The sequence below is a fragment of the Mirounga leonina genome, unplaced genomic scaffold (genome assembly GCF_011800145.1).
Source record: "Mirounga leonina isolate KUSES-001 unplaced genomic scaffold, KU_Mleo_1.0 Mir_93, whole genome shotgun sequence".
Lineage (NCBI taxonomy): Eukaryota > Metazoa > Chordata > Mammalia > Carnivora > Phocidae > Mirounga > Mirounga leonina.
The window spans coordinates 24,630,181-24,652,802 of NW_023270854.1; the positions used below are offsets into that span (position 1 = coordinate 24,630,181).

At 39.5% G+C, this 22,622-nt stretch overlaps 2 protein-coding genes across 4 annotated transcripts in view; both read left to right on the forward strand.

Annotated features, from left to right (window-relative positions):
- The window catches only part of DYM (dymeclin), a 352,836-nt gene that overhangs the window by 278,279 nt on the left and 51,935 nt on the right, over positions 1–22,622 (forward strand). For all 3 annotated transcript variants that reach the window (XM_034995704.1, XM_034995702.1, XM_034995703.1), the window contains 2 exons: positions 6,456–6,638; positions 18,409–18,522. In XM_034995704.1, coding sequence (XP_034851595.1) covers positions 6,456–6,638; positions 18,409–18,522 — 297 coding nt within the window. The remainder of the gene's footprint in view (positions 1–6,455; positions 6,639–18,408; positions 18,523–22,622) is intronic.
- LOC118004404 (tropomyosin alpha-3 chain-like) lies at positions 2,492–3,995 on the forward strand. The gene has a single exon (XM_034995705.1). The coding sequence runs from the start codon at positions 2,654–2,656 to the stop codon at positions 3,569–3,571; it is 918 nt and encodes a 305-aa protein (XP_034851596.1). The 5' UTR covers positions 2,492–2,653; the 3' UTR covers positions 3,572–3,995.

Here is a 22,622-nt window from a genome sequence, read left to right on the forward strand (position 1 = left end):
TTCCCCACTTTGGCAAAGTCCCATTAATTTTATTGAAGGTTTTATTTTCTGCTGAAAATGCAGGAAATTTAGACAACTCTCTTGGAATCCCCCCAAAACTAATACAAACAAGATACATATGCTTCTCTTAAGGAAACTAAAAATAAATGATTTGAAACTATTTAACTGTATAAATTCCCTCTTAAAAGGAAAAGGAAGTTTATATAATGAGGCAGCTCTGAGTACTGTTGACAGGGTAAGATACTCCCGTGACTGCCAGCTTGTCTGTTAGACATGAAACCACAGCTTAGCACAGAACTTGTGTAGTGGTCATTTACCAACGTGGACAAAGACCAGCAGCAGCTGAAAATGGGACCGTTTTTTTAGTAGGATACTTGTTTTAACATTTGAGATTTTCTATCACAAAATAAGGATTTTTTTTTGAAAAGAAAGTCTGATCTGGGATCCATTTCTGGAATGGAAGCTGTATGTACAAAAAAGAAAAAAAAAAAACACCCATGAATGAAAAAGACGTGATATTCTCCACGTATTTTGCTGCTCTACCAGTGAGCCATCAGATTTTATCTCTGACAGCTCATTTTGACACAATACAGAGGAAACATGGTTGGTTTTTAAAACATGTCTTTTTGTAAAACCTTGTATTATTCCATAAATGTAAGCCAGCTTTTCTATACATCTCCTCTCAGGGGCCAGTTTTGTAAATTAATGGAAGTGGGATCTGGGGCTTATATTTAACACTAAGAAATGTGATTTCTAAGTTCTTTGTAGTTACAGTAATTGAATTTTAATTTATCAGCTTTAGAAAGGCATTTATCGGGGCGCCTGGGTGGCTCAATCGTTAAGCGTCTGCCTTCGGCTCAGATCATGATCCCAGGGTCCTGGGATCGAGCCCCGCGTCGCGCTCCCTGCTCGGCGGGGAGCCTGCTTCTCCCTCTCCCACTCCCCCTGCTTGTGTTCCCTCTCTAGCTGTGTCTCTCTCTGCCAAATAAATAAATAAAATCTTAAAAAAAAAAAAAAAAAGAAAGGCATTTATCTTTTTGTTCTTATGATAATGTCTAAGATTAAAATGATTTTTTTTCTTTCAGATACATTGTTTGAAAAAACACTCACATGGTACTTATTGTGTGTTACACACTATTTTAAGGGCCTTACAAATGCTACCTCATTTAATCTTCATGGGGGAAAAAAATCAAATAGCAACCTTCTTTAAATACCATTTGAAACTCTGACACCCAAATGGTGATGTGATTAGATAACATTTAGGTCTGTTTAAATACTGATATTTAGACGATTTTGTAATTGTAAAGAAACTCTAATCAAATTCATGGTAATTTTTCATCTTTTTACAAGTAGTGATTATTACCCATTTAATAATGCTTTTTAGCGTAAAGGATTTCATTTGCCTATTGTCATTCATAGTATGTACCTGCACCAGAATCCGATTCAGTCGTGGTAGCAACTTAAAGATTCAAATAACTTGCAAATTGTAATTATTGGGATAGTTTTCCTTGCAAATTAAAATTAACCAAAATTTGATAATAGATAATTAGATCTGTTGGAACCTTCATGCTGTGAAGAAGTTCTTGCCGTCCAGAAGAGACCATGTGCAGAAGAATCAAAGACCCTGGTCCCCACACCCTAGCTGTGCCCCCCACCCTTTTCCTCACAATCCAGCACCAACTTGCCAGCCATGCGAGCTATCATACTGGGAGATCCTCTCTCCTCCAGTTGAGCATCTCCATGTGAAGCCATGCAGAGCAGAGACCTGCTGGCCCCATCAAGCCTGGCCCAAATTATTAGCAGGACAAATGGTTATGGCTGTTCTAAGCTGCTAAGCTTTGGAGTAGTTTGTTACACAGCAATAGGTAACTGATTTAAAAGTCACAAAACATGATGGTAGGAATAAATGGAAATGTACCAGCAATAACAAATGTAAGTGAATCAAACTCACTTAAAATTCTATCAGGTTAGAGCTACAAATTATAAAACCTAGCCATATAGTTGCTTTGAACTATATATGTTTTCAGTAACACAGAAAGTTTGAAAATTAAAGGCTTGAAGATTATAGATATACCTGGCAAATGATAAAAAAAAAAAAAAATGAAGATGGTATAGCAATATCAGTAAAACATACACTTGAATAAACAACATGGATTAAGAGAAACAGTAGATCATGATAAAAAATATATTTTAAAAGATGGCAATTGTGAAACCTAGAGTTACTCTGAATATATGAATCACTTGGAGGAATTGATAAATCCTTTCTCATTTTCAGAAATTTTGACATAACCATTCAGAAGTGATGAATCTCTCAGACAGTGAGTGTTAAACGGAATAACTATACATTTGGGTGAGAATGAGGGCAAGAGCCTTCCTACATTGTCAGTATACATGTGTTGTCATTACTCTTTAGGCAACGATCTGGCAACATCTATTAACAATACAAATCCAGTATTTTCACCAATGCCTCTCCTGGAATCTATCCCAGAGAAATAGAAGGACAGATCTACCAACATGCTTATTGCATCCTTGCTCATAGAAACGAGGAAACAAATAAATTGGATGCCCGTCAGTAGGAGAATACATTTTACATATGCCATAAACCAATAATACATTGCTACTATTTTGCTTTTGAAATCAGTTTTCTTTCAGAATGATTAAAAATAAAAATGTCGGAGAAGCGGCTGCAGCGCCCAGTGGAGGAGGCAGGAAGCCAAGCGTGAGCAGGGGCTGGGTGGGCACTGTGACCGGGATCACCACCATCGAGGCGGCGAAGCGCAGGATCCAAGTTCTGTGGCAGCAAGAGGAGGAGGAGGGGCCGCAAGATGACACAGAGGAGAGGGCCGAGCACCTGCAGCAGGAAGGTGAGGGGCAAAGGCGGGCCCAGAAGCAGGCCGAGGCCGAGGTGGCCTCCTTGAACCGTAGGATCCAGCCGGACTGTGCCCAGGAGCACCTGCAAAAGCTGGAAGAAGCAGAGAAAGCCGCTGGTGAGTGTGAGAGAGGTATGGAGGTTATTGAGAACCAAGCCTTAAAAGATGAAGTACAGATGGAACTCCAGGAAATCCAACTTAATGAGGCCAAGCACATTGCAGAAGAGGCAGATCGGAAATATGAAGAGGTGGCTCAGAAGTTGATGATTATTGAGGAGGACTCAGAATGCCCAGAGGAACGAGCTGAGCTGGCAGAGTCCCGTTGCTGGGACATGGATGAGCAGATCAGACAGATGGGCCAGAACCTGAAGTGTCTGAGGGCTGCTGAAGAAAAGCACTCTGAGAAGGAAGACAAAGATGAGGAAGAGATAAAGATTCTCGTGGATAAACTCAAGGAGGCAGAGACCTGTGCTGAGTTTGCTGAGAGATTGGTAGCCAAGCTGGAGAAGGCAATTGATGATTTGGAAGATAAGCTGAAATGCACCAAAGAGGAGCCCCTCTGTACACAAAGGATGCTGGACCAGACTCTGCTTGACCTGAATGAGATCTCAAGCACCCCAGTCCGGCCCTGCCGCTGCTCCTCCCGTGACCCCCCGACTCCACTCCAGCCTGCCCAAAGCGGCCTTGAAACCGAGGGCTGATCTCTTAACTGGAAGGCTGCTTTCTCCTTTTGCCGCCTCTCCTACCCCAACCCCTGTGTCTTTTTTGCCAAACTGTCTCTGCCTCTCCCTAGAGATTCCAGTTGGGCTTGAGGCTGAGCACCTTTGGGAACAGTGTCTAAGGGAATGTGAGCACAAAGCAAAGTGTCTTTAAAAGCATGTTGTAATGTACACATTTTATAATTATCTTTGTTGTTGTTGATGTAGCGACCATTTGTAAAACATTCCAAATAATTCCACAGTTCTGAAGCAGCAGTCTAACCCCTTCCTCACATTTGGAAAGTAGCTTTTCAGCTTAATGCATACCGCCCTCTCCACAGAGGAGGGAAAGCTGTAGGGGCCCGCCTTACTGAGAGCCAGAGCCTGGACGCTTCATTGCTCTGTCCAAAGTACCAGCCAAATTAGAAATGTGGTTCCAGGAGGAGTTGGCTCAAAAAGTGGGGCTCAGGGTTTCCGCTTTAAGATATCTTTGAGCAACTTTATTTTTAATTTTTTTTTTTTCTGTCAGATGTGACCAAGGGGTGGCTTGACCCCTTTTCAGCACTGTAATGGCGCTACTCCCTTTAGATCGGCTTGCACAGTTTCTCATGAGCCGTCTACCATAATTCTGATCTTTGTGTCTCCGTATTTCCTGGGTTTTCCCCTCTCTGGCTGCCTTCAAGATTTTCTCTTTGTCTTTGGTTTTCAAGGTTTAAGATGATGTCTACATGTGTGTTTTTATTTTGTTTTGTTTTGGGTGGGTTTGGAGGATATTCTCTGAGCTTCTTGGACCATTGTTCGATTCTTTCATTATTTTAATGCTCAGCCATTACATCTTCAAGACTCTGTTAAGTCCACTGTTGAACCCCTCTAGGTGTTCTTTACTGCTAATACCATGTATCTTTTAAATTCTGGCATTTACATTTATCACTTTCTTATGGTTTTCAACTCCATTGAAATTCCCCATCAGTCCAAACATATGTAGATTCATAGTAGATTTTGTAAATCATAGTTCATTTAAATTTGTTTGATATTTTTACTATCTTTGTATCAATCTGATACTGCAGATTACTTTGTCTCTTCGGTGTGGGTTGTTTTTACTTGTTTGTTTGTCTCATACATTTTGGTTGAATGCTGGACATTATACTTTATACATTGTACGGGCTGAGATAAATTGTGTGGGAATAAGCATAGCTTTTTATTTGCTGGAACAGATAGTAAATATTTTTTACTTTGTGGGTCATACAGTCTTTGAGGTAGATTATCTGTCACTGTCATCTGTCAATAATAGATTAATTTTTTAAATTAATATTTACATGGTATATCATTTTCCATCCTTTTGTTTTCAACCTAACTATATTTGAAGTGAGTTCTATTTGAAATTTCTTATAGGTAGCATATAGTTGGGTCTTATGTTTTTTATCCACTCTGTCAATCTTTGATTTTAATTGTTTAGAACATTTGCAATTAATATAATTATTGATAGATATGTTAGAGCTTAATTCTGCTATTTTACTCTTTTCTCTTTGTTCCCTCTTTTTTTTTTTTTTAAGATTTTATTTATTTATTTGAGAGACAGAGAATGAGAGACAGAGAGCATAAGAGGGAGGAGGATCAGAGGGAGAAGCAGACTCCCCGCTGAGCAGGGAGCCCAATGCGGGACTCGATCCCGGAACTCCAGGATCATGACCTGAGCCGAAGGCAGTCGCTTAACCAACTGAGCCACCCAGGCGCCCCTTGTTCCCTCTTTTTAATATGTCTGTCTTGTCTTTCTGCCTTCCTGTATATACTTGAACAGTTTTTTAGAATTCCATTTTGATGTATGTATAGTATTTTTATGTGCCTCTCTGTGTAGATTTGCTCTAAACAGTATACATGCATGACTTGTCACAATCTAGTATTGTTGACATTTAACAGTTCAAGAGAAAAGTAGAAACCTTTTCTGTCTTTACATCCCTTTGCCCTCCCTGGTTTATAATATAATTGCCTTATATATTCCCTTATATATGTTGAGAACCACATAAGACAATGTTACAATTTTTTGCTACAACTTTGAAACATAATTTAAAAAACTCAAGAGGAAAAGGAAAGTCTTATATTTGCCTGTATTTTTGCTCTTTCCGTTGTTCTTTCTTCCAAGAGATTTGTTGATTGTTTTTGCTGTCTTATAACTATTTCATGTTTAGATTCCCATAGACTGTTGACTGAGGAAAAAGAGACAAAACAATAGGCTATTTATCTGTAAATAGAAAGATTGAAATGACAGTGTAGAGAAGTGAGGTCATGTTCTGAATTAGGCACTTTTCTTGGACTTGGTAAGACCCAACCACCACTTTACACTGTGGAAGTCTCATGATTTAGGATGATGCCACTGATGAGAAGGCCAGTAAGGATCTAGTATAAGTGAGGGGCTGAGGAAGCCCCAAATTTCCTTCCAGATTGGCAAGTTTGTAATTGATTATGTTCAGTTCCTAACTGTGACCATCTGAGTTCAAAAGATTTTTACTCAAATACTTTATAGTAAGTGATAAACCTAATTCTAAAGATTCTTGACAAAAGCCATCTAGAAGGGTTCTTTTGCATTATCTTTTCAATGTTATAATTTTATTTTTTTTTAAGATTTTTATTTATTTGTCAGAAAGAGAGGGAGCACAAACAGGAGGAGCAGAGGGAGCGGGAGAAGCAGGCCCCCCTGCTGAGCAGGGAGCCCAATGCAGGACTTGATCCCAGGATCCCGGGATCATGACCTGAGCCAAAGGCAGATGGTTAACCGACTGAGCCACCCAGGCATCCCTAATGTTATAACTTTAAAGCAGTTACTCTTGTTCTGATTAACTCCGTGTTAAGGAGATAAACACTGTGTGTGTGGCTTTTCTTTCTTTATTAGGCACAAGACCTGAATGTCATCGAAGAAGTGATTCGAATGATGTTAGAGATCATCAATTCCTGCCTGACAAATTCTCTTCACCACAATCCAAACTTGGTGTACGCACTGCTTTACAAACGAGATCTGTTTGAACAGTTTCGAACTCATCCTTCATTTCAGGATATAATGCAAAATATTGATCTGGTAAGTGTAAATGGAGATATTCTGGTTCTTTTTAAGTATCAAAGCAGCAAATGTTGAACAAACCTTGAAAAAAACTACAAAAGTTAAAATCCCTTCTTTTTTTTTTTTTTTTTAAAAGGTTTTATTTATTTGACAGGGAGAGAAAGCACAAGCAGGGGGGAGGGGCAGAGGGAGAGGGAGAAGCAGGCTCCCTGCTGAGCAGGGAGCCCGATGCGGGGCTCGATCCCAGGACCCCGGGATCATGACCTGAGCCAAAGGCAGATGCTTCACCAACTGAGCCTCCCAGGTGCCCCGAAATCCCTTCTTTTAACATAAAGTATATTTGTAGTCTATTCTGCCATAAGAATTATTGTATTCTGTGTGTATTATACACACACACATATATTTGATAGAATTGAGATCATACCTCATACAGTTCTGTATTCTGCCATTTTTACTTAGCATTTAGATCATCAGCATTTTTCTGTGGTATCATCAATTCTTTGAAAATCTCACATTTTAACTTGTATTATGGATGTCCCAAAAGAATATTTAACCATTATCCCATTATTGCTCATTTTGGGTGTTTTACATCTCTTACGTTACTTCATAATTCATGAAGAGTTTGTAAATAAATCTTATCTCAACTTTTTTCAGTTATATTTTTGGCATAGTCTTAGAACTGGAATTACACTAGTTTTTACTGTCAGAGGATATCTGTATTTTTGAGACTCAACAGATGCTGCCTAATTGCTTTCCAGAAACATTGGGCAGTTTATGCACCTGTATATCATCTTATATTTACACACATGATCTATGAGAGGGTCTGTCTCACTACATACAGTCTTGCAGCTTTGAGTATTATACTTATTTTAATATTTGTGTTTTTATACCGAAACTGGCATTTCATTATCATTTTTATGTTCATTTCTGTTCTAGTATGGCAGAACATTTTTCACAGGTCTGTAAACTTTTACTTTCTGTCCTTTCTAAAAATGTTTTTGCTAAATTTTCTGTTGCTGAATCAAGCAAACCAAATACCATGAACAGGTAGCATTCAACCCTGGAAAGCAACTCACATTTCCTATTGGTAATTTATTTATTGTAGTAGAGCAAATGAGTAGGAAAAAAATCATCCATATATAATAGGATCGTCTTATTAAATGCTAAAGATATTGTATGAAAACAGTTCTGAGGAAACTTTAAGTAGGATATTTCTCTTTTTTCCTTTTTTTAAAAATTTTAATTCTAGTATAACTGATGTATCATGTTATATTAGTTTGAGGTATACAATATAGTGATTCAATAATTCTATACATTACTCAGTGCTCATCAGGATAAGTGTACTCTTAATCTCCTTCACCTATTTCACCCATCCTCCCACCCATCTCTCCTCTGGTGACCATCTGTTCTCTATAGTTAAGAGTCTGTTTTTTGTTTTGGTTTGCCTCTTTTTTCTTTGTTCATTTGTTTTGTTTCTTAAATTCCACGTATGAGTGAAATCATATGGTTTTTGTCCTTCTCTGACTTATTTCATTAGCATTATACCCTCTAGATCCATCCATGTTGTTGTGAGATTTCATTCTTTTTATGGCTGAATAATATTCCATTGTGTATACGTACCACATCTTCTTTACCCATTCATCTAGAAGTGGGCACTTAGATTGCGTCCATAATTTGGCTATTGTAAATAATGCTGCAGTAAACATAGGGGTGCATATGTCTTTTTGAATTCATGTTTTAATGATCCCACAATCATTTCTTGAGTAACTAATCTGATTCACAGTACCAGGCACAAGAGTAAATGGAAGAGCCAACATCCCTGCCCTTGTGTTACTTACATTCAAGAAGACGTTCAGTGATTATATTCTCACACAAGTATAAATATGTGGGTTCAGTCATAAGTAAGCATATGTACATACCTTTTTCTGGGATGGACACCCAGAAGTAGAATTGCTGGGCAATGTGTATTATGCCAAACTGTATTCCATGGGGTGCTACCATTTGACTCTCTGACCGGTGGTGTGTGAGAGGTTCTGTTACTTCCCATGAACACTTAGTTTTGTCAGTTTTGTGATGGCACCTCATTATAGATTTAATTTGTAATTTCTTGATTACCATTGAAGATGGACATCCCCCCACCCCTCAGTTTGGCTTTCCTCTTTTGTGAGTTTCTATTCAAGTCCTTTGCCAGTTTTTCTGTTGTTTATCTTCGTGCAGATACTTGATGTGTTCTGGATTCTAGGCAGATTTCTTGATTATGTGTTAAAGACATCCAGTCACTAGCACAGCTACAGACTTTCAGACATAACTCTAAAACTCCTCTCAAAATGGTCAAGCAGATCCGATAAAATTTTCCTTTCTTTTCCATCCTTTTCTTGGAAACCTGCTGCCTGCTTTCCGCCCCAACCATGTTGCGCTCGGGTTCTCCTGTCCAGCTGCAGCATCTTCCTAGCAATCTCCTTCACTTGGCTCCTTTGGTTGACATTGTCTCCTGTGTCTTCCTCTTTTTTGGTTTACTGCTTCACGTTGGCGGGAGCATAGAAAAGGGTATGGGGGCGCCTGAGTGGCTCAGTCGTTAAGCGTCTGCCTTCGGCTCAGGTCATGATCCCAGGGTCCTGGGATCGAGCCCCGCATCGGGCTCCCTGCAGAGCAGGAAGCCTGCTTCTCCCTCTCCCACTCCCACTGCTTGTGTTCCCTCTCTCGCTGTGTCTCTCTCTGTCAAATAAATAAATAAAATCTTTAAAAAAAAAAAGAAAAGGGTAGGAGTGAGGCATATTTCATTTTAATTTTCAATTTATAGATAAACCAGCTTAGGAAGATTTTTACTTGCTCACAGTCACACATTCAGAAAGTCATAGAGCCAGGACTCAGACCAGGCAGTGTGATGATAAAGCCCATGCCCGTGTTTGTAATCATCTGGCCTAACTACTGTACCCCTTCGCTAAATGTTCCCACAGTTTCTCACTCACTGCCTGAAAACATCTGGCCATATCCACAGACCTGGAGACTTCACCGTTTACTTTCTCTCTCAAAATCACTTCTGATGTCATATCAGTCTTTGTTCCACCAATGATAGAACTGAGGATCCGTCTTAGTAACAAGGTGATTAACAGTTGACATCCTTAAAAATATCTTGGAAAGACCATATTAGTTTTTGAAAAGACACACAATAACCATGAAAAGGGTTTAAACTACCCCCATTCAAAACTCTTAGTCTCCTTTGAAAGAAGTGAAGATCAGGGTGAAAGTGAGGAAACAGAAGGGATCTCACTGTGTATCACACGGTATATGACCATGTGGAAATGGAAGCGGGGTGTTAATTGGATTTACATCCAGTGCTCACTTGCCTTTGGCTGACAGAAGAATGGGCCATTTACACTTTCAGGAAAGTGTTCAGGGAAAAGGGCATCTTATGGTAAACATTTGGCCATATGCTGTTATGCGCTTCTTAAAACTAGACAAATCGGGCGCCTGGGTTGCTCAGTCATTAAGCGTCTGCCTTCGGCTCAGGTCATGATCCCAGGGTCCTGGGATCGAGCCCTGCATTGGGCTCCCCGCTCGGCAGGAAGCTTGCTTCTCCCTCTCCCACTCCCTCTGCTTGTGTTCCCTCTCTCGCTGTGTCCCTCTCTGTCAAATAAATAAAATCTTAAAAAAAAAAAAAAAAAACTAGACAAATGAATTCCTAAATGTTGTTGAGCACCTGCTAAGTGCTAGGAATGAGGCTAAGTACTTTCGTATATATTATCTCTTTTTTTCTTCTTTTTTTTTAAATTCTTCTTAAACCAGTAAACAGTAAAACTAGGTATGATTATCCCACTTTATGGATAAGAAAACCAGGATGTTGAGAGACAGTTTCTCAGGTGATTTTCACACAAATCCCAGCCTAAGAATCATTGTCTTAAATGATGATTACATATTTGTGTAGGTCCTGATTGTGGGTTATTTGCATATACGATATCTCAGTGGACCCTTAAACCCTCTCTGTGAGGGAGGCCAAACAGGGCTTGAGAGGAAAAATCGTTGGCCCAAGGTCACTCAGCCAGTAAGTCACTCAGCCAGGCCTTGAAGTCTTCAGATTAGAAACTCCATGCTTTCAGCATTCACTTGGATAAACCTAAAGCAAGATTTCAAATGAGCAGGTTTTCCGGCAACTTTTTGTTGAATACTGCCATCCAAAATACTGCAGGCACAATGGAAGTTCCTTCAGAAAGCGTTTTAAACTCTTTTACATATTTTGAAAAGAATGCCGTGATAGAGATATAAATAACCTCTCTACTTTTTGCTTCTTTCATCACTTTGCCTTCCCCTTCCCTGCCCTAAATGCCCCTGAAATTTGGCTCAAGCAAGCCTTTGCTCTATCTTTTTTTCATGGAGTTAACCTTGAAAAGTATTGGTAAAGGAGACTATGAATTACTGTTATTTTTAGCTGACAGGGAGTTCAGAGTTGATATTTTTCATTAAGACATTCAGCATTGTTGAATATCTGAGACAGGAGGGATAACCTTGGAGCACTTTTAACTTCTGCAGATCCTTCCAACATGTTTTCCAAATGACCAAATTCCTATTAACCACTGCTATATAGCCCTCCCATCTAACCCATAGGTGACATGATCTGGCTGAATTAAGTAACAAGACAATAGAAGTGCGACACCAAATGAGAGAAGGTGTGAAAGGAATTTCATGGTTGAATATAAGTAAAGAGCAGAAGCAATGAACAGTAACAGTTGTGTAGTGTGTTAAAGGCAAGAACTATTTTTATCTCTGGACAGTGTAAAATTCATGTTAGATTTTGTGTATTTCCAAGCCCGACCATCCTTACTGAGCTCCAGACTAGTGCATTCATTTGCCTACCTGACAATCCCAGAAATGTTGAAGAAGGTTAAATCAGAATTCAAAATCAAATACAAAATGAACTCTTTCTTCTGCAGTCTTCCTTATCTCAGTAAATGAGATCAATATCTACCGAATTTCTTAAGCCAAAAAAAGAAGAAGAGGAATAATGAGTGCAGGTTGGAATAGGGGTAGGAAATTGCAAGTCCAAAGAGCACAGTCAGAGAAGGCCTCTCTGAGAAGGTGCATCTGAGCTAAGACTTGAAGAAGGTAGAGTGTTCCAGGCAAAGAGAACATAGGGGTGGGATGGGGGCATGTCTTTGTCTCCCTCAGGAGCAAAAGGTAAACCTGCTTACTGACCATTATAGAAGATTTGGGTTCCCTAAGTTCAAAGTTCTCTTCCTATAATATCCCACTACATGTGAGGGAGTCATCCGTCCCTCATCACACCACCTTTGTGCAGATTGGGGCTTGAGGAACCCATAAAAAAAAAAAATGCTAATGCTCTGGTCTCTGCTCTTGTTTGACTAACAGCTGTCCTTCATCACTGACCCAGAAATCTCCATATCCTTTCAGGATCCACAAAACAGTGACTGACTTGTTAACTTGCAAGTAGGGCAAAATTCTTCAGTTCTTGACAATGTGAAATGGTATGATATTATTTGAAGGTAGACTGATAAATGCAAGATGACTGTTATAAACTCTAGGCCAACCACAAAAAAAAAAGATAGAACTGGTATGCCAAAGATGGAGATAAAATAGAATTATAAATTATATTTAATCCAAAGGCAGGTGGGAAGAGCAGACTAAATAATAGTGGAACAAAGAGAAATGACAAGCAGTGTGGGAGACTTAAATCCAGTCATGTCAGCAATCACATTAATGTCTCAATTAAAAGAGATTTTCAGTTGGATAAAAAGTAAAATCTATGTGCTATCTATAAGAAATTAACTATAAATAGAAAGAGCTAGGTAGGTTAAAAGTCAAAGGCTGAAAGAAGTTTTACCATGCAAGCACTAATTAAAAGAAAGCTGGAGTGACTATATTATCAGCAAAGTAGATTTCATTGAAAGAAGCATTACCAGAGATAAAGAGGGACACCATGTAATGATAAAAGGGGTCAATTTAACAAGGAGACGTAGCAGTCTCAGATGTGGATGCACCTAACAACAGAGCTTTCAAAATCTGCATAGCAAAAACTGATAGAATTGCAAGAAGAAATTGGCAAATCCATAATTATAATTGGAGAAGTCAGCACTTCTTTTTCAGTAACTGATACAATAAATAGAAAATGAGTAACAATATAGAAGACCCAAACAATACTAACAACTTGATTTAATTGACATTTATAAAACATTGTACCCATCATCATCAGTGTACATGGAACAGTTCCTGAGATAGACCATATACAGGACCATAAAACAAACCTCAATAAATTTAAAAGACTTAAAATCATAATAGAGTATGTCCTTGGACCACAATGAAATTAAACTAGAAATCAGTAAGAGAGATATCTGGAAAATATCCCCAAATATTTGGAAAGTAAACAGTATACGTATGCATCAAAGACAGGAGGCCAAAGGTAAAGAGAACACATTTTAAAGGTAGCAATTTGGTACTGTACAGTGGCTAAGTGAACATAATAATTTTTTTAAAAGTTCAAAAAATTCAAAACTAAAAAATAAAATAAAGATGGAAGGAAACAGCAAAAATAGTAATAGTAGGGGCGCCTGGGTGGCTCAGTTGTTAAGTGTCTGCCTTCGGCTCAGGTCATGATCCCAGGGTCCTGGGATCGAGCCCCGCATTGGGCTCCCTGCTCAGCCAGGAGCCTGCTTCTCCCTCTCCTGCTTCCCCTGCTTGTGTTCCCTCTCTAGCTGTCTCTCTGTGTCAAATAAATAAGTAAAATCTTTTAAAAAAAAAATAATAAAGTTAGCAAAAAAGAAAATGCAGTGTATCAAAATTTGTGGGATACAGCTAAAGGGAAATTTATAGTATTAAATGCTTCTATTAGAAAAGAAGAAAGGTCTTAAATAAATAAGATTCCACATTAAGAAACTACAAAGAGTAAATTAAACCCAAAGCAAGAAAAAGGTAAGAAATAATAAAAATAACAAAAAATCAATGAAATTGAAAAAGAAAGAAAAGAAAATCAGTAGTACCAAAAGCTGGTTATTTGAGAGAGAAAAAAACCTAACGCTATAAAACTGATAAATTTGTAGCCAGACTAATCCAAGAAGAAGAAAGAAAACACAGATTACCAGTATCAGGAATGATAGCGGGATATCATTGAAAGGATAATAAGGTAATATTATGAATATGTTTCTGGTGATAAATTTGATGACTTAGATGAAATGGACAGATTCCTTCAAAGGCACAAACTTTCAGAGCTTACTCATGAAGAAATAGATAATCTGAATAGTTCTATATCTTTAAAAGATACCAAATTAATACTTAAAAATTTTCCAACAAGGAAAACTCCAGGCCTGGATGTCTTCACCCTTGAATTCTACCAAAGAATTTCTTTAAGAAATTCTTTAAGAAAGAAATATTACTATTTCAATACAAACTCATCCAGATAATACAAGAAGAAGACATACTTCCCAACTCATTTTATGAGGACATTATTACCCTAATGCTACTCCTAAATAAAGACCTTACAAGAAAAGAAAATTGTAAGTCAATATCACTCATAGACCCAGACACAAAAAATCCTCAACAAAATATTAACAAATCAAATCTAGCAATGTATCAGAAGAACAATGCAGCATGCTCAGTTATCATGCATCCCAGGAATTCAAGGCTAATGTAATTGACAATATTAAAAGACTTAAAGAATAAAAACCATACGATCATCTCAATACATGCGGAAAAAACATTTGTCAAAATTCAGCATTCTTTCATGATAAAAGAAAACTTTGCAAACTATGAAAACTTCCTCGACATTGTACTGTTTAAATTTTCTGGAAATAATAAAATACAAATTTTTTTGAAAGAGGAAAGTTATACATAAATTCACCAAGTAAAAATAGAAGAGTTTTAAATTGACCCTTAGTAATGTATTAAACTGATAATGATCATGTTGGTTTTAACCAGCAGACTTTCCTGGAATTTACTTTCGGTAGATCATGCTTGCTACTCCTGTCTGGTTTGATTTATCTTTAAGTTCCACATGTATTATAATTGTTTCCTATGTGGTAGGTAGGGCAGCTTTTCATTTTATAAATGAAGATATTGAGATAACACCTAATGATAATGACAGAAGCTGACATTTCATGAGCCCTTACCGTGTGCCAGGCGTTGTTCTTTGCACTTCGAAGGTATTAACTTACTTAATTCAAACAGTACCCCCTCCATGAGCAGGCACTCTGTCTTTCCTCATTTATAGATCAGGAAACTGCGGCATAGAGAAGTTAAATAACCTGTCTACGTTTATAAGCAGAGCTGGGAATTAAACCCAAGCTTCTGACACCTGGTAGGTGTTCTAAACCACTGCATGATGCTGCATGTGGAAGAACCTGAGTTCTATAAGACAGGTAGCTCGTAAGTATCAGAGGCAGGACCCAAACTACGCCTTCTGACTTTGAGCACTTCACAGTCTGCACTACCATGATGTCTAATCTGTTTAATTACGCCTGTTTAATCTGCTTCTTATTCTCCAATTACATTGTGTCTTTCTTGAAAATATCTATTTTCTTTGTAAATCTTCTAGAGATCTCTCCCACTGAATAGGTTGTTAACACATGTATTGATTAAGACACAAAAACTTGAGGAAAAACCAAGAATCAATGAGAAAACACATGTGTATTTTACTCTTCAAAACATGTTTATTGTCTTTTATCAAAGAAAAGAAACCTGCTTAGCTCTCTACTTTTACCTCTTGAAGAGTGGCCATTTAGCAAGCAAGAATGCCTATCTAATACATACCCTCATCTACCCTACAAAAGCTTCTCATTTCTTTCTTTCTTTTTTTTTTTTTTAAGCTTCTCCTTTCTATAAATTTGTGTTCTAGTGATCACTCACAGGTTTCATAATAAGTGGTTAAATGTGATTTTGACATTACTCAAAGGGTGCAGCTGATTAATCAGAACATGACTTTGGATAATTACTGTTCACAACTAATAGCATAATTGAAGGTAATGTGCTGTACTTAGATTTCAGGAATTGTGGCCAAATATGGTGGGTGGAGGGAAGCTGTGTAACACCCACAGAGAAGAACCTTCCTCTGAAAGGTTGCCTTTGAATTGCACTAACGTATCATTCATTCCCATTTCGCTAAAGGTTTCACTCTAAATTTTTTCTTTTTTTTTTCTTTTTTTTTTTTTTTTAAGATTTTATTTATTTATTTGACAGAGAGAGACACAGCGAGAGAGGGAATACAAGCAGGGGGAATGGGAGAGGGAGAAGCAGGCTTCCCGCGGAGCAGGGAGCCCGATGCGGGGCTCGATCCCAGGACCCTGGGATCATGATCTGAGCCGAAGGCAGACGCTTAACGACTGAGCCACCCAGGCGCCCCCAAAATTTTTTCTATTATTGACTGTATCTTCTGCAAACATTTTCAGAGGGGAAAAAGTTCATCAATCTTAACAATTTTAATGGTTCCTATGAAAGTTGATAAAAGCCACCTAACTGTTAAAGTCATTATCACTAAATACACTGTTGTCTACAGAATTCTAGCTGTGTGATAGGAAATATAAGTTGTATCTTTGAATAAAGTGTTTCACATTCTTTGCTAGTGTTGCAGCCTGACTGCAAATGAAATTTGGGGCTACACAACTTACACCCTTCACCTCAAATATTTTCCATTAAGAAAACTAAGCCTTTTGTTGCTCAAGAATTGCTGGAGACCAACATGGTAAAGTAAGAAGGAACATCCAAATACCATTCCCACTCTGGACACTTACCTGGCTAACTTGGGTCAAGCTGCTCTCTTTCTGATCCTGTAGAGTCATCTGTAGGACAGGGCTTTTATGAGCTCGTTGGATTGTGATGAGGATTAATAGAGGAGCACATGGTCCATAGTAAACATGCAGTAGATGTCCATTCCCTTCATTTTTGATACATAAATTTACTTCTCTCCTGGAAGTTGGTAGTTTTATCATTTTTTAAAGTCGTGTGCGTTCAGATTCAAGAACTGAATATCAGCTTAGGACATACAAATGAGAGCCAGTTTGAAAAAAGGAACTTACTTAGAAACTGAGTCTCTTGCCTACTGCACAGCTTTTCTGGTGGGAACACAAGTTCCTTGAGGCTTAGAGGCAAGTCTGTGTAGACCACAGAGTGAACCAAAGTAGATTCCCATTACATTACTTCCTTCTTTGATGATGTGACATGTCAGTACTCTTTCGCGGTGGTCTGAAGTATCCGTGTTTGAACATTGTGCAGGCTACTTAGCTTTGATTATACACATTTTGTTATCTCCATCAGCAATCTCCAAAGTGGATGGGTACACATACCCCAGAGGTTGCACCCATAGTCCATAGAAGCATGGGAAGATAGATCAGAGCTTTTCTTTCTTCGTCTAAAAATAAACAGAAGGAGTTTTCCTAATTCTTAGTATCGGCGCGGGCAAGCTGCCAGGCTTTTGCTGTGTCAGCTGCGGTACTCCGGGTATCCTGAGGAGGAGAGGGGCTTCTCAACCTGGAAGGCTTGGCTGGCACACTCACCTTTCATTCACTTATAGGTCCTTGTATATTATTGGTGGTTATAATATCGAGATTTAACTAAGTAAACCCTCTAAAATGGAGGATTGGTATGGTTCCTGCAAAAGAACCACAAATCAAAGGCAATACAAGTACACGTGACAAGAAGGAAATGGCAGAGCTGATGTCCCCCTCATCCTAGAACAGGTGCTACATTACAGGGTAGAAGTAGTGATGAACCAGTCTCATCTCAACAGAGGGATGCACAGAAATTATCAAGCAGCATGTCTGCATTATGGATTGGGGTTTACTATGATAAACAGTGTTCTTACTGTGACCAATACTGTGTTTGCTGTTGATAATGTGAAGCCTTCAGGATTAGTAAGACATAGGATAGCTAATCATCCAGGTCCATAGTATGGTGGGTGGAGGGAAGCTGTGTAACATGATCATATTTTAATGAGCATAAAAATGATCATATTTTAATGAGTATAAAAAACTATTTTGTTTCTATAGTTAGGTAATCTTTTTAAGCTATCTTTGTCTTTCACATATAAAATAGAAAACCTATAAATGGAAATGTTTAATTTTTTAACAAAACATTTTTATATTTTTGCATGTCTGACTATAAATACTTGTGTTATTCTGTTGAATAAAAAAAAAGATGTATAGTCTTCTTGATTTATTAACATCATCATCTTAAAATGATTTCCCTAAAAAATAATGACATTCTTTTAGTTTTGAGGGACAGTGTTATGTTCAGAAATCTCCTGTGTTATTAGCATCTTGCTACACAGTTCAGGCTGTGCTGGGACACGAAACAAAGGAAGTTCTAGCTTGTTGTTCATTATCCCTGTTGCTCAGGGATAAGAGGGTGGTGAATAAATTAAATTCATAAATGATCCCCCAAACATCATTTTAGCCATTAGCTTCAAATTCCTTTCTCATTAAGCCTTTTTTTTTTGAGAGTTACTAGTAAGCCTCAAAATTGACAGGTTTTAAGCTTTAGCTTTCTCTTCCCACCTTCTGAGGGGGGCTGCCGTCTAACTGAAATCTAAGTAAATGAGAGGTGAGGCCGCACCTTGGAAGAGCAGAACTCCAGAGGCTTGTCGAAGCCACAATGTGGGTCATCAACCTGGAGTGGTCAGAAGCAGGCTCTGATGCAGTCATCAGACCCCTTCGGACAGGCCCGCGCAGAGGAGAGCTCATGAAGTCAAGCCAGGTCACTCTAGGAAGTGGGACCACCATGTGAGCAAGGCACTTCCTGAAAACACGGCTTGTACATCTACTTGTTTAAAAAAGAATACTTTCCATTCCAGGTGATCACCTTCTTCAGCTCACGATTACTGCAGGCTGGAGCTGAGCTGTCAGTGGAACGGGTCCTGGAAATCATCAAGCAGGGGGCTGTCGCGCTGCCCAAAGACCGGCTGAAGGTAAGACCGGGGAAGGAAACCCGCACTGGGGGATCGCTTGGGCTAAGCATTCATGTCTGAGCAGGCTCTAGTCCGAGTCGCCCCACTTACTAGTACTTGTGCTAGAAAAGGCTCTTTAAATACTGCCTCCTCTACTTCATACTGGTACACAGAACAGCAATGCAGAGGGAGTCTGACAGTCTTCCCAAAGAAAACAGCCAAAGAAGGACTAACACATTCATGTACTGTGAGTAGTTCATACACTGTGAATAAAGAAGCACCTTATTTTTTTTTGACCCAGTGAAATAATTCGGTCTTATAAGTATCAGGGGTTGATGGGAAGGCACTGCTGGTGGAGGTGATGCCCACACGTGGTGTGTACTCAGTGCTCCGTGGAGCTCTAGTGTCTTAGTTATTAACTCATCCCAGCCTCACGAGCCTTAGAGGTAGGTAGTGCGTTGCCCTAACTTTTCAGGTGCACAGAGAGGTTAATGACTTACCCAAACCCACACACCTAGAAAACTGGAACTGAGAGATTCATGCTCAGGCAGGCTGGCTCCAGAGTCCGCGCTCCGAATCCCCACGCTGTTCACTGCCTGCCTGCATGTGTCTCTGGAAAGAGAAGCATTTCTTGGATAGGTAGGGGAACTATTGTATCTTAAGAAGGCATTTCCAGAGAAAGACATGTATCATATGATCTCACTGATATGAGGAATTCTTAATCGCAGGAAAGAAGGCATTTCCAGGGGCGCCTTTGGCTCAAGTCATAATCCCAGGGTCCTGGGATCAAGTCCCGCATCAGTCTCCCTGCTCAGTGGGGAGCCTGCTTCTCCCTCTCCCACTGCCTGCCGCGCCCCCTGCTCGTGCACGCGCTCTCTCTGCAAATTAAAAAAACAAAAACGCACTTCCATTTGCATGTCAGTGTGTTTCCAAAGTGATCTCATGATATAAAACTCATACCCAAGACTAATTTTCTCATAAAAGATGTGAAGGGAACATTCTGCAGGGACACAGGAATGTACAGCACTTTAGCCTATTTTTGCTTTAATGCTTCTTGTTAATGTTTGCCTTCATCACCTCTAATTTTTTTAGAGGGCTCATTCCTAAATTAAAAACACAGGGAATCCTAGTGGACTTGTGGCCTTCTTCATCACAGTGTTTTATCACAACGAACTTCTGTCCCAGAGTTACTGTTTGGGGGGCCGTGTTTCCAGCACTATCACAGAACAGCACTGCTTATGAATGCTTGAGAGAGATAGATTGTGGTAGGAGAGGAAAATATTTTCAGTTATAACAACAGAGTTTGTAAAATAATAGCACGTGAGTCATCATAACCACTTAGAGCATGGGAAGACAAGAGCAGCAGGGTTCGTGTTCATCAGCTGGAATGGCACCACCGTGTGGCAGGAACATGAACACTGACTACAGCTCCCCAGACCTTCCCGCTTGGACTTGCCATGCTTCCTGACAGTTCTCTAAATGTAGGGAATTCATATGGTTTCCACTCTTACATAAAGTAAGACTTCAGAGGGTTTTTTTGTTTTGAGGGCATGTGGGTGTGCATGCGTGCTTTTTCCAGTTTACTTGAACTACTCCATGGGAACCGGTACAGAAATCCATGAAGATTGGAGTGGCTGCTTCCCGGAAGTGGTGGATCTTGGTGTCTAAGCTAAACCGAAAGAGAAGTGGAGCTATCAGGAGGCTGGAAGGAGAGGGGCACAGAGGCATCGGGAAGGGGATTTGAATGCCAGCGAAGAGTGGGTACGGTGGAAGTCATGGAGATGGGGCTGAAGAAGAGTATATTTAGACTGAAGACGTCAGAAGTGGAGCACATCTCAGTGATGACACGGTCTGGCTTTGGCCATGAGCGAGGGGCCGAAGTGCTATGCCTATGAATGGAAGTCAGTGTGGTTGAGCCAGCTCATGAATGGGAAGCCAAGGATGGGTCATTCACATAGGCTTCATAGTCCCTCAGGGTAATAAGCCATGGGGTGGCAAGAAAGACTGTGAGCCAGATGCTGGAGTCCACAGGACCAGAGCCTGGAAGGCAGTAGGTGGCAGCTGCGTGGACCAGAGGAAGCTAGTACCAGCCTCATAGGAGCAGAACTTTCTGTTTAAGGGTAGAGGAATAATAGCCAGGAAACAATCATGAACCAATAATGAAAGCAAAGCACCAACCCTACCTCCAGACCCTAAAGTCTGAAATGTGAAAGAATGAGCAGCTTCTAACTTCCAAAGGCTCTGGGGGAACCAGAGTCCCAAGGGGAGAGCTGAGTTTCACTTAAAGAAGTAAGGACGGAAGACTCCATGCAGGCACTGAGAATGTAGGGATATTTAACAAGCCTGAAATAGATGTTCCGAAGAGCACTGTAGGATATGGGAGCAACGTGGCTGAGCATCACATTAGTAAACCAAGCTGTGTGCAGAAGCAGGCGAAGTTACTGGAAAGAACCTGTAATTCAAGTATGGTGAGGAAGAGAGGTAGTATAGCCTGGAGAAGAGAGGACTTCGGGAAAATAGAAAAATTGTGTTCAACTACTTTAAGGATGATTCTGTAAAAGAGGAACTAAGCAGTTCATTGTAGGCCAGAGGACAGTGGGTAGAAATTGAACCAGGACAGGTATTAGTTCATCCTAAGGAGATGTTTCCTGACAACGTAAGTCACTCAGCAGTCCATACGTGGCTCCATGAAATCACAAAATAGTCACCATAAAGTCTGGATGGTAAGTGTAAGAAGAGCACCAGATGGCAGGGTGACTCAATTCCATAACATAGGAAAAGCGGTTGAAAGAATTCCTATTCTAAAAAGTTACAGAGGATGATCCCAACGATCTCTTGCAATCCTTAAGAGTCTAGACTTCATCTTCTAAAATTCCATGAAGAATTTTTGTAGAGCAGAGCTCTAGTAACATCCTCCTCGTCTTCCAAACTATCTAGAGGTCAGTGCCCTGTTGCTACCAGATCAAGTCTGGAGCCCTTGGACTGGAACGCTAGACCATGCACAGTCAGCCCCCAGCTGCTGTTCCAGTCTTTGCTCTCCATACTTCCCTTTCCCCATCCAGTGCTCCAGCCAACCAGAATGATCTCTGTGCCTTTTGCTTCTTCTTTCCTGCATGTTTGGAGTTTGGATTTGCTTACCCAGTTCTCTCTTCCCAGTATATCGGTCCCTCACCCCTTTGCTTTTTGCTTATCCAAATTCTAAGTATTCAGAGGCCTTGCTGAGTTTGAGAACTTCCATGAAACCTTTTCTTTTACTTCTCACTCTACATAGGCCTCCCTCCTCTAAATGCCCACAGCATTTGATACTTAATTTGGTGGGAATCCTATCCTCTTCCACCCTGTAAGTAGTTGTTCAAATGTTTTCTCTCTCCCACTCAACTGTAACTTCTTTGAGAAGAGGGGTCATGTCTTGCTAATGTGCATCCCCTTGATGCCTAGTTCAAAGTCTTGTACTTAGTAGTTACTTAGTAGTAAATGTGATGAGAAGATGAATGAAATGCTCTAAAGAGGAAATGGGAACTTGTTAGAAGCACCACACTAGATGGTAGATACATCCATGGACAAAATAGGCAAAAATGCCTGTCTTCATAGAGCTTATTTTTTGGTGGGAGAGATAATCAGATAAGTAAATACAATCAGATAAGTAAGTAAATAAGTAAGCAGATAATCAGATAAATAAGACAAATAAGTAAATCAGATAAATGAGACAATCAGTTAAAATGTTTGCTATTTTAGGTAGCAGTAAATGACAATCAGATAAATAAGTAAAATGTTTGCTATTTTAGGTAGCAGTAAACGGGAGGAAAAATATAGAGGAGAAGGAAGACGACAGTGTTAGGGAAGAAGCAGTTTTGGATGGGGTGGGCAGAAGATATTTGAATCTGTGCCACTTTGCTATTTTTTGTTTTATATTTTCTTTTAAAATAATTTTAGACTTACCAGAAAAGTTGCAGAAACAATAGATATAGTTCATGTAAACCCTTCATCCAGGTTCCCCTAATGTTAACAACACATGTAACTATAGTACAAATATCAAAACTAGAAAATTAACATGAGTACAATACTATCACCTAAATTACAGACCTTATGTGATTTTTACCAATTTTTTCTCCTAGTGTTCT